The sequence below is a fragment of the Sminthopsis crassicaudata genome, chromosome 3 (assembly GCF_048593235.1).
Source record: "Sminthopsis crassicaudata isolate SCR6 chromosome 3, ASM4859323v1, whole genome shotgun sequence".
NCBI lineage: Eukaryota > Metazoa > Chordata > Mammalia > Dasyuromorphia > Dasyuridae > Sminthopsis > Sminthopsis crassicaudata.
In genome coordinates, this window is record NC_133619.1 from 503,461,240 (window position 1) to 503,474,213 (window position 12,974).

The 12,974-nt window shown below is 33.0% G+C and overlaps 2 protein-coding genes across 2 annotated transcripts; one reads left to right on the plus strand and one right to left on the minus strand.

The window, feature by feature from the left end:
* Positions 1–3,238: 3,238 nt before the first annotated feature.
* Positions 3,239–4,189, plus strand: LOC141562263 (olfactory receptor 8D1-like). The gene has a single exon (XM_074302233.1). The coding sequence runs from the start codon at positions 3,245–3,247 to the stop codon at positions 4,187–4,189; it is 945 nt and encodes a 314-aa protein (XP_074158334.1). The 5' UTR covers positions 3,239–3,244.
* Positions 4,190–11,770: 7,581 nt separating this feature from the next.
* On the minus strand, positions 11,771–12,695 carry LOC141559760 (olfactory receptor 8A1-like). The gene is given in 3 exon segments (XM_074297470.1): positions 11,771–12,450; positions 12,453–12,638; positions 12,641–12,695. Coding segments are annotated over 3 exon segments (921 nt in total).
* Positions 12,696–12,974: the final 279 nt, after the last annotated feature.

Here is a 12,974-nt window from a genome sequence, read left to right on the forward strand (position 1 = left end):
ACTTATTGTAAGTAGTTATTGGTTTATTTTTTCTACTTATATCCCCAGTGCCTGGTCACAAGGCTGACTAATGTTTAATAAATATTGATTGGTTGGCTGACTAATTCCACAATTGGAGAGGAAACTGGACAAAATCATGGAGAAAAGTAATGAAATGATACATCTGAAAACATTAAGAAGGCTGGTTTATATATATGAAGCACTAAGTGTCATAGATGAAGCATTAAATAATAAGCTAGACAATAATTTAGCATCAACTATAAAGTTAATTACTGACAGAGACCAACTGAAAGTTTCTTCCCTATTGATTCCTAAGGCAGAGAAATATGATAATCAGAGATATAAAGTAAATTTATTAGTCTAGTTACAAGATAGTAGGAAAGATTGGATTAGGAGGGCACATAAGACCATAAGACAGAGGTATCAGTTCAAAGAATAATCTCAGTAATACAAATCTCAATAATATAGATGAAAATGCTTGAACAAGTATGGTAACAGTAGAGATAAGGGTAATAGGTTCAATATAAGAAATACTGCAGGGAAAGTATAATAGGAGTAAATGATGGATTCTAGTTTGGGAACAATGGGAAGTCAAAGATATGTGTAAGGTTTTGAGTATGAAAGGAGCAGAGTAACTTTAATGGAAATAAAAAATCAAGAGGACCACATTTTTAAGGAAGGATGAGTTGAATTAGAGGCATTGAATTTGCAATGTTCAACAGATAAGTATAAATGTTCTTTAAAATTATGGGAAAGACTAGGCTAGAGATACTATTTGGCCATAAATTCAAGTAGAAATTATTTAGCACTTGAGATTGAATATGGAGTAAATAGATTACATAGTGGGGAAAAATGATGATCTTGGATTTGAAAGTACATGAGTTAAAATCTTGCCTCAATCTTTACTGGTTGTGTGACCCTGGGTGTAATTTAACTCAGTCTCAATTTCCTGATTTTTTAAATTGGGGCTAACAGCACCAACTTCATAAAGTTGTGATGATATTCAAATGAGATTGACTATGAAGAGTGTTTTAAAGTGCTACTATCAGTATGTTGAATTAAAAATTTTAACTAAATATTTTTCAATTATATATCTTAATTTAAAACACACATTTTTAAAAATTGTGAATTCCAAATTCTATCCCTCTCTTCCTGCTCCTGTCCTATCCACTGAGTCAGAAATCTAATATCAGTTGTAGATGTGAAGTCATGTAAAACATATTCTAGAATAGTAATGTTAAAAAGAAGAGGGACAGCTAGGTGGCGAAGTGGATAGAGCACTAGCCTTGAATTCAGGAGGACTGGAGTTCAAATCTGGTCTCAGACATTTAACACTTCCTAGCTGTGTGACCCTGGGCAAGTCACGTAACCCCAGCCTCAAAAAAAAAAAAAAAAAAAAGAAAATAAAATGGAAAAAATGCACTTCAATTTGTACTCAGAGTTCATCAGTTCTTTCTCTAGATGTAAATAACATTTTTCATCATTTATCCTTTAAAACTTTCTTGATCAGAGTAGCTAAATCTTTTATAGCTACTAATAATATTACTGTTATTGTATTCTCTTGACTGTTCACCTCTCTTTGCATTGTAGAATAATATTGCTATTACAATGATATTCTGGTTCTGTTACTTCACTTTGCATCAGTTTATCCAAGCTTTCTCAGATTTTTCTGAAATCATCCTACTTATTATATCTTATAGCAAAACAGTATTCTATCAAAATCACATATTATGGCTTATTTGTCCTTTCCCCAATTGGTGGTTATTTCCTTAACTTCTAATTCTTATCCAACAGAAAAAAAAAAGCTGCCACATAATTTTCTTTACAAATTTGTTCTTTACCTCTTTCCTTTGATCTCTTTGGTTTACAGATTTAGTAGTAGTATTGATGGGTCTAAGTTTTATACCCTTTGGGCATAATTACAAGTTGTTCTACAAAATGGTTAAATCAGCTCACAATTCCATGACAGTACATTAGAGTATTTCTTTTCCCATATCCCCTCCAACATTTGTTCTTTTAATTGCTATTAGTGTTAGAGAAATTTCAAAGAAAATTTTAGTAGATGAAGTAAAGGATCTAGATTAAAAATCCTGAGAATTTTTTTTGTTTCTCTTCAGTAGAGACATAACTCTATTTGGGATTTTTTTAAAATACTGAACATATTTGCCAATTCTTTCTCCAGCTCATTTTATAACTGAGGAACTGATCCAAGTGATCAATGATGAACAGAATCAGCTACAAGCAGGAACACTGGGACATGAGTGTAAACTGTTTGCATTTTTGTTTTTCTTCACAGATTATTTTTACCTTCTGAATCCAATTCTTCTTGTGCAACAAGAAATTCAGTTCTGCACACATATACTGTATCTAGGATATATTATAACACATTTAACATGTATGGGACTGCCTGCCATTTAGGGGAGGGGGTGAAGGGAAGGAGAGGAAAATTCAGAACAGAAATGAGTACAAGGGATAATGTAAAAAATTATCTATGCATATGTACTGTCAAAAAAATTATAATTATAAAGTTAATAAAAAAAATAAATGAGGAACTGAGGCAAATAGATAAGTGATTTGCCCAGAGTCACACAGCTAGTAAGTGTCTGAAGTCAGATTTGAATTCAGGAAAATGAATGTCCTTGACTTCAGGCTAGGCACACTATCCACTGTACCACCTAAATAGTTTCACCCACTCTATTTTTACTATGCAAAGAAATGAACACAATTATGTGGCTCTAATAGTAATGTGAACCTTATAGTAGTTAAATTTGTCTTGCGAGATTAATGAATAAGGTTATGTCCCTCTCTTTCTCATATTAAAGAGCATCTATGTTTGTCTTACAAGATCTCTAGAATATTAATGTTTCATGAAGAGTTTAAAAGAAGGTGAAATACATAAAGGAACTACTAATTGCTATAGAAGGAAGATATAGAAAATAATTAATTTTATATTTAAACCTTCTAGCTAGGGACATAAAGAAAATCAAAATATAGTTCCTGCTATCAAGTTACTCACAGTGTAACGATACTTAAAGTACTGATACTCAGGTTTTATTGTAAAGTTCAGATGAAATAATGCATATTAAAGTACACTATATATTTTAAAGTACTTAATTACCATTTTCTAATAACTGATTTCCTTATTCTACTAATACAAACACAAGAATATGAAACAATGGAAATAATATTTTACTACTATGTGTCTTCTTTTCTCCACAGTTTCTCTCTGGTTTCCTACAAGGCAATGGCTTCATTAAATGAATCTACAGTAGTTATGTTTATCTTAGAGGGATTAACAGACCAACCAGAGCTCCAATTATTTCTCTTTATCTTGTTCCTGGTCATCTATGTTGTCACTGTGGTGGGAAACTTGGGCATGATCATACTAATTGCTGTTGGCCCTCAGCTACAATCTCCAATGTATTATTTTCTCAGCAACTTGTCCTTTGTGGATCTCTGTTACTCTTCTGCCATTACTCCCAAACTTTTGATGAATTTCACAGGGGATAAAAACATCATATCCTATATTGAGTGTATGACACAGCTTTTTTTCTTCTGTTTTTTTATTGTTTCTGAGTGTTTCATGCTGACAGCTATGGCCTATGACCGTTATGTTGCCATCTGTAGTCCCTTACTTTATACTATCATTATGTCTCCACGCGTCTGTTACATTTTGGTGACAGGGGTATATACAATGGGTACCTTTACCACTCTGGTTCACACATGTTGCATGGCCAGATTGTCCTTCTGTGGTCCTAATTTGATTAAACACTACTTCTGTGACATTATTCCCCTACTGAAGCTCTCCTGTTCTAGTACCTACATTAATGAGCTTCTAGTGATGATTATTGGTACATTCAATGTATTTTCAACCACTGCAGCCATCTTCATCTCTTATTCTTTAATCCTCACTAGCATCCTTCGCATGCAATCTGCTGAAGGGAGATCTAAAGCCTTTAGTACCTGTAGTTCTCACCTGACAGCTGTTGCTATCTTTTATGGCACCATTATTTTCATGTATCTTAAACCACCATCAAGTAGTAACATGACTCAGGAAAAGGTGGCCTCAGTATTTTATACTATAGTTATTCCTATGTTGAATCCTCTAATCTATAGCCTGAGGAATAAGGATGTCAAAGATGTACTAAAGAAAATCATGAGAGGTACAATATTTTCCAGGCTTATGTAGTACCAAGCAAAATTAAAGATAACTATAGGGCAGCTAGATGGTGCAGTGGATAGAGTACTAGCCCTGAAGTCAAGAGGACCTGAGTTCAAATCTGATCTCAAGACACTTCAAGACCTGAGCAAGTCACTTAGCTACAATTGCTGCAGCACACACACACACACACACACACACACACACACACACACACACACAAATAATAAGAAGAAAGCATAAACAAATTGAATACAACTATGATCTTGATTTTTCTTTCTATTTTGTCTAAAAAAGTAATCATTTCCCATAAAGTGAGGGTTATTTTTAGAAAACATTATGAATAAAGTGAAGCCATAACTTCAGAGCCTTTAATTTTCATTCATTCATTACTTCAGCAAGTATTAATTAAACACCAATTTTAATAAATACATCTTGTTAGATACTAGAGATGTAAAAATCATACAATTTCTGCCCTTAGGAGTTTTTCCTTCAGAGTTAAAACATATACACACTCCAAGTGTCCACCCTTCTTTTCTCCTTCCCACACAACATCCCCCATATCAGTTCCCATGGCCACAAATTAGCTTAGGTTTCAAAACCTTTCTTATCTACCACATTTATCTAAACCTGTTTTTCCATAACTCCTTTTCTTTAGCAAAACTTCTCTTTTTAAAATTCTAGTACCCCCATGGCTTTACTGCCACCCACTCAAATTCTAATTGAAGGAGGGAGGGTTAGTGAACTGAGGTAACTTCAAGGATGCTATTATCTAGGGAATTAAAACATACCTACTATGCTTTTTCAAATTATCCATCATTACTTTCTTTGACTTTAGATATTGAAATCTATAAGTTGGGCATGATGTTGGTGGAGAAAAGAGAGACAAAGCATACTTTAGAACTACATTCATGGAAACTTCTTCCCACCATAATAAAGATCTTTTTGAAAAAAATCAGAACTGAAGGTTACCTTGAATAACACAACACATATTCAAATAGAATAGAATCTTTTACTCAAATTTGTTGATACCTTTTGTAATTATTGCATTAATATACTTCTGTTATGTTCATATATCATATATTCATATATTCATATCATAAGTATATCAATCCTCATCTTCCCTATAACTCGAAATATATAGTTTATTTTCAGGAATATTATGGACCATCACAAATTATTATTAGGGATATCCAAAGACAAAAACTCTTAAAATATTATCTAGTTTCTACTACCTAACTGCATAATCTTAAGCAAATCAATTTCCTTATATGTAACTTTTTTTCAAATCTGTAAATAAAAGTATCTATATGTACAAAAACATTTATAGAAGTTCTTTTCATGCTAGGGGTAAAAAAAATTGAGGAGATACTCATCAACTGAGGAATGACTGAACAAGTTATAGTAGATGATTGTGATGAAATACTATTATATTATAAGAAATAACAAGCAGGATGGTTTCAGAAATACCTGGAAAGATTTAATTAATAATAATTATGATAATGATAATTCAATAAAATGCAAAATGATGCAAGCAGAACCATGACTGCATATAGCCGGACACAGTAATAGCAGTATTATAAGAATGATCACCTATACATGACTTAACAATTCTCAGAAATATAATGACCTAGGACAATCGTGAAAGGCTAATGATAAAAATATTATTCACCCCCAGAGGAAAAATAGAGTCTGAATGCAGATTTAAACATACAAAAAATAAAAAAAAAAATTTGGGTCTGTTTTCTTTTGTAACATGACTAATGTAGAAATATATTTTACATGACAACACATGTATAATTGACATAAAATTACTTGCCTTAATAAGAGACAGAATAGAGAGCAAGAGGAGATAATTTGGAACTCTAAATTTTGAAAAATTAATGTTAAAATTGTTTTTATATGTAATTGAGAAAAAAACAAATTAAAAAGATAAAACCTACAAATGAAAGATAAGAACAGATTATCTCAAAGTTCTATCCACATTGTAATATCCTATGAATAAGAATCCAGTGTGTAATGTTCAACATCGAAAGAGAATTGATCACATGGTTGATTCATACACATATTAATATGACTAGTAATTCATCATAGGGATGTTGATAAAAGCAGACATTGTCAGTGTATGTATTCCCTCAGTCATTCAACATTCTGAACAAAGATTTATACCTAATTCAACTAGTAGATCTCCAGTAAAGCACTAGTCCTGGATTTGGGAAGAGGTGAGTTCAAATTTGGCTTCAGACATTATCTGTGCTACTTTGGGCAAGTTATTCAACCTCTGTTTACTCCAGTTTCCTTAACTGTAAAATAAGAAAAAAATAATAGCACCTAGTTATGAGAATCAAATTAAATAATATTTCTACAACATTTAGCACAGGGCCTGGCAAATAATAGATGCTATTGGAATGTTACCTATTATTGTTGGTTTTGTTGTTGCTATATGTTTATATATGTGTGTATTTTTATTTTATTGTGTATGTATATATATAGTATATATATATGTGTGTATGCTATATGTTTACATCATGCATGTCTTGCTTAATTTACATGAAAATCACTTTTTTTCATTTTGGAAAATTTTGTTTTGATTTTATCAAAAAGAAATTGGTAATATAGATAAAACAAATTTTCAATATATCAAAAGATCATTAATTTCATTGATAGAGTACTTCTACCATCAAGTCATATCATATTGTCAATGTGATATGTAGAAGTAGACCTTATTCAAACTGGTATCAGTTAATTCAGATTAGATTTTTAGAATAAATGAGGGACTTAAAAGTTAACAAAAGGAAGTTAACAGTCATAGCATATATTCAATAAAGACACAGAACTTTGTTGAAGTAGACCTCTACCTCAATATAAAAATAGATCGGGTCAGGGAATGGTGATTCAGTGTTGGAACATCTGCCAAGTATGACCTCATGAGGGTAAGAGTTTTGATGCTCTTAGGTCATAAGGAAGGTATACCAAGATGGCCAGAGGTTACCAGTAAGATGTATTAATGTGGGGATAGCTTTATCCTTATTCATAAACAATCAAATATCAGGAACCACTGGGTTACCTTCAGAATTTTGGAGGGAGAGCAGAATTCTGTTAGATATTGATACTATCATATACCATCCCATTGTGGCAAGGTCCTGCTTATCTTATATAGAAATATTTTACCACTTAAATGTATTTATAAGCTTTTTGTGGACAGTTGTGGGCAGTTCTACAAGCATAGCTAATATGCCTATGGGGGAAAAAGAAAAAGAAAACAGAACAATTACAAAAGTTGTTTTTTTTTTTTTTAAGTCCTTAAGATTCATTATGTAGGGAAAAAAATGGTGAGAAAAGATGAAATCCTAGGATTTTTCCCCACATCAAGAACAGCTTTAGATTTTAGTAATCTATATTGTCTATATGTCAAATATCTAAGTTCACAGTAAGTTTCTTAATGCAAGATAGTAATGATGAGCAGAAGTAGTATGAGGAAAATCAGAACCACAACACAAATGATGGCACTTACACCACAATCAACAGTTCTTTGTTTGTAAAATGGCTAAGAGATCATAAACTTTTAGCATGTAACTAGACCTGAAAGCTAAATTAAGACTCAGGCTTTCCCTATATTTTCATTCACTCAATTTCCCAAATTCACCCACTAATTCTCCCTAGGAGCTACATTAAATCAAGAAGGAAGAAAACAAGAACTTATTAAGTGCTTACTATGTCCCAGGCATTGTACTAAGTACTTTACAAATATTATTTCATTTGATCTTCACTGATAACAACTTTGGGTAATAGTTGATTTCCTGATTTTTTAAGCCTAGCGAACTATCTACTATGTCATGTATCACTAGGGATATGATATCAAATTTTCTCCTCCTTAGACACCTCTATAGAAGGGCAGAAACTCTCTTCAAAAATGGGGTAAATTAGGATTATTCCTCACCTTTACCTGAATCATCACTAAGTACAGTTGAGGATTTCTTTTCTTTCATTAACCATGGTAATATATGTGATACAGGACATAAGGACATAGGATTGTATGTCCTCGTGCTGTTAAAAGGCACCTCCCAACAATATAAGCTCTTGGTCCTTCAAACTCTTCTGTAAAGGAATTATCTGAACCATTCTAGAAGATCAAATGAATACATACAACTATTGATTATCTGGGGTAAATATTTTACTCAGATAAGGGGCAAAAAGACATTTTACCAGTTAAGGACAAGTTAAGCACCACATAGGTTAGGTAGATGCTTTTTTTTTTTTAGCACAAGAAATATATTTGACCAGTAATAATTACACATCCTTACTGAGGGATCATGTACTCCAGATAATGTAAAATATAGTGTTATTAATCCAATATTCAGATTGGCATCTGAATCCAATCTGAATTGGCACTCTCCAATCTTTGTTGCTCTTTTAACTACTCCTAACTAATTATTTAATTCTCCTGCATGCTCACAGTTAGATTCAGTGGGAGGCATTGGCAAAATTGTTCCATTGGTTCAAACTCCAAAGGGGAGGGCTTTTGATTATCCAAGTATGTTTGCTCTAGGAGCTAGGCCACATCGGAAACTGTATGGCCACCATGAAATCATCTAATCAGTTAAAAACTTATTGTGACATTAAATTCTATGCTTTTTGATGTTCATTATATAAACAATAGTAAACAGAGATCTGGAGAAACTTGACTCAGATGCTGCCTTTAGGGATGTACTAAGAGAATGGAGAATTTCCCTTTTGGGAGAGATCTGAAACTCTTTCAGAATTGAACTGCATTACCTCACTCCCAATTAAAGAACTTCAATTTGTATCATCTGGCATGTATTCTCATATGTATAATTCTGTGATTTCTATTTTGATAATGATTTAGATAAATGGGTTTCTTTGTTATTTAACATGTGCATTAATTGTGAAACATATTTGGAGGGAAGGGAGTCAAGCATTGGGTATAAAGTTTCAGGGTCTTTTTTCTTTATTAAGAAATAACAATCAGGGGTTTAACTTAAATCTGAAAACTACATTTCCTAGTCTAATAATATTTAAGGGAATAAGTAGATATAGTTCTAATCTTGTACTCTCATTCTGAGGAAAATAATAGCAGTGCTTTCCCCAACCTCCTGCTTTCTTTCTTGGCAAAAAACTAGGCATCTTGATTCAACTTTCTCCTACTGCACCAGTCCTTCGAGGGTAGAAGAATGCTTCCCTTCTCTCAGTGATGAGCATTCTCATATCTGGTAACATTCCAGTGACTTCGAACATCATCCAAACCCCATTCCATATATCTTAATACCAAATTCTCTACTCTCCACCTCTTCAACCATCCCAATTCAAATTCTCTTCCTAATTCTACCCAGGTCTTCTCCTGGACTCTCTGGAATTACTGTTCAATAGGCAACAAAGTTCTCTTCAACTTAAATTAATTCTTCTCTCAATCCTTCCATGTACCAGTTCTTATTAAAACTTGGATTCCTCCTATTGACACAACCTATGTTGTCAGGAAAACTTCAAAATATATGTAATCTTTCTCATTCTTATTCAAATATTACCAGAGCTCTATTTTCTATTTAGATTTTTAATATCTTGTTTACCTCTCTGTTAAGCTTGTCTAGTTCTAAAAGCAGCACATTAATATTCCCACTATTTCCCCCCACTATCTACTTTTCCCTATAGTTTGATTTTACTTTTTTTTTTTTATATCAGTAGATCATTTAAACATGGTATAATTTCTTTGTCTCTTTAACTATGATTACTATTTCCTTATCTGAGATCATGATTGCCACACCTGCTTTTTTTTTAATTTACTTGAGATAACATTTCAGTCTCTCTTTTTAACTCTGTGAATATATGTATTGTTAATATGTTTCTTATAAACAATATATTGTTGGGTTCTTCTTTCTAAGACATTCTATCATTTTTGTCCTTTATTAGTGACATCAACACGCTGTCATTTAGTTATATTTTTAGATATGTTTGTCCCTCCTATCCTATGATGCTTTTCTCTCTGACCAAATGGTATCACAAAGGGTCAGATATAACTGAATAATTACAGAACAAAAACAACTTATAAATAATTGGATTTGTAATTTGGAGCCATGTTGTAGAGAGATTTTAAATGCCAAATAAAAAAAAAGCATTCCTCAAAAAAACCCAACAAATATTGGGGCCAATCAAACACATTTATTTTATTTTATTTTATTATAGCTTTTTATTGACAAAACATATGCATGAATAATTTTTCAACATTAGCCCTTGCAAAAACTTCTGTTCCAACTTTTCCCCTCCTTCCTTCCACACTCTCCCCTAGATGGCAGGTAGTCACATACATGTAAATATGTTAAAGTATATGTTAAATACAATATATGTATACATATTTATGCAGTCAAACACATTTTAATAAAAAGATAAAAATAAAAAGGACTTGCTCTTACATTCTAATTAAAGAGATAATATGTTCACACAAAATATTTACAATGAAAATTCTAGATAACTTCAAAGCAGATGCTTCCATAGATACCTCTCAAAAAATCCAGCAAATATTGGGGCCATTTCAATCACATTTTTATCAAAAGATAAAAATATCAAAATTAAAAAGTACCTAAAATTTTACATTCTAATAAAGGAGATAAATGTATAAATAAAAATATGCAGTGTAGATTCCAGGTATCCTCAAAGCAAAAACTATCATTGACCAGGGAACCAAGAAAAAAAAAAAAAGATGTGTTAGCTGATAAAGCTAGATTCCTGAGTAGCTAGAGTACTTCAGAGCTTATCTATACAAATGGCCATATATGAGATATTGTTAAGGTCTGACCACAAATTTCTTCACTCCTTGAAATGACACCATTATAGATTATATGCTTGCTTTCTTTTATTATTTTTCTCATTTCAGTAGTCTCCTGTCAACATGTACAAACTTCTGGAAGGGAAGACTAGAGAGTTTGTTAGGGTATGAAGAAGGAAAAATGGGACTTTGAAAAGAGGAATAAATAAAGTGCCAAAGATAAGTATGGTTCATTTTAAAATTTTTACTTGGGTGGACTAGTGTTGAAGATTTCAATTAAAATCATTCCTGTTTGTGGACCCCAAATATATTCCTTTCTTCTTATCACTCAAAAGTTAACTTAAAGGCCATCAAGTTCAACCATTTCATTATACTATGAGAAAACAGGCTTAGAGAAAAGTGATTTGAACTCGTGTTCCTGACTCAATGACAGCACCCAGATATCCTCATCATGCTGCCATTCCCTTTCTTATTGTCCTTTAGGTAAATGTGAGAAGCCAGAGAAAGGAAGAAACCTTCCAGCTACCTGAAAATCAGAAACAGATGAAATCCACATTGTGAGACCCAAGGGACATTTCTGGGATTACCAAAGATTTCATATAATAAACAAACAACAACAACAACAAAAACCAAACCATGATCTATGACATTATTAAGCTTGCTTCTTCATCTATAAAATGAGGTGACTGGGCCAGATGATCTCTAAAATTCCTTATATTCTATATTTATGCTTTTATGGATCAAGCATTTTTCAAATGGAAAAGGAGTTTCAATTATAATATTTAGGATAGAAAAAGTAACCTACTACCAGAGCCTTTCTTTGCAAATTATATTTATATGCAATAAACCTTCTTTTCTATGACTTTCTTCAGTGCCTCCTTCACATCCTTGTTCCTTAGACTGTAGATCAGGGCATTCAGCATAGGAATCACTGTGGTATAAAAGACAGATGCTACCCTTTCCTGTGTCATGTTACTGCTGGATGCTGGTTTAAAATACATAAACATAATGGAGCCATAAAAAATTGCCACAGCAGCAGGGTGAGAGCCACAGGTGCTGAAGTCTTTGTACCTGCCCTTAGCAGAATTAATGCGAAAGATGCTAGAAAGGATAAAAGCATAAGAGATCAAGATGGCCAGAGTAGTTGCCAATACATTGAATCCAAGAAGAAACACCACTAAGAATTCATTAATATAAGTACTGGAGCAGGAAAGCTCCAGGAGAGGAAGGATGTCACAGAGGTAATGATTAATGTGATTAGGACCACAGAAAGATAATCTTTCCATACAACTTGTGTGTGCCTGGGCACCAGCAATCCCCATCACATACACACCTGTTGCCAGTGAGGAACAGACCTTCGGAGACATGACAACATTATAGAGCAGTGGGTTACAGATTGCAACATAACCATTAGAAGCCATGGCTGTCAGCATGTAGCACTCATCAATTGCAAAAAAGCAAAACAAGAACAGCTGTGTCATGCACCCAGCATAAGAGATGACGTTTGATTTTCTATAAAATTCACCAGCAATTTGGGAATAACAACAGAGGAGTAGCAGAGATCTATGAAGGACAAGTTGCTGAGAAAATAGTACATTGGGGATTTGAGCTGAGAACTAATAGCAATCAAGAGGATCATGCCCAGATTCCCCAGCATAGTAAACACATACACCCAAAGGAACAAAACAAAAAGGGGAAGCTAAAGGTTAATCCTTCAAGGTAAAATTCAGTCACTGTGGACTGATTTTCTGAGGCCATTCCTAGGCAAATGGGGGAAGGGCAACTGTAAGGAAGAAAAAAAAGTCATAGTAGAAATAAGTCATTTTATACTAACAGGTAATTCTTAGAACAAAAAGGAACATGTCATTTCTTCAGAATGATTTAATCTTTTTCCATTAATATTTGTCATTACCAAAGTCTTTCCTTTAGATGTGCATTTCCTTAGATTCTTAAAAGCTATGCAACAGAGTGTGTGCTCTGGCAGAGCTCCTGGGATTAGAAATCAAAAGTTAAACAGTCATAGAGGCTAACCCTCCT

Coding starts and splice junctions, on each gene's coding strand:
- LOC141562263 (XM_074302233.1), top strand. CDS start 3,245: ATGGCTTCATTAAATGAATCTACAGTAGTTATGTTTATCTTAGAGGGA.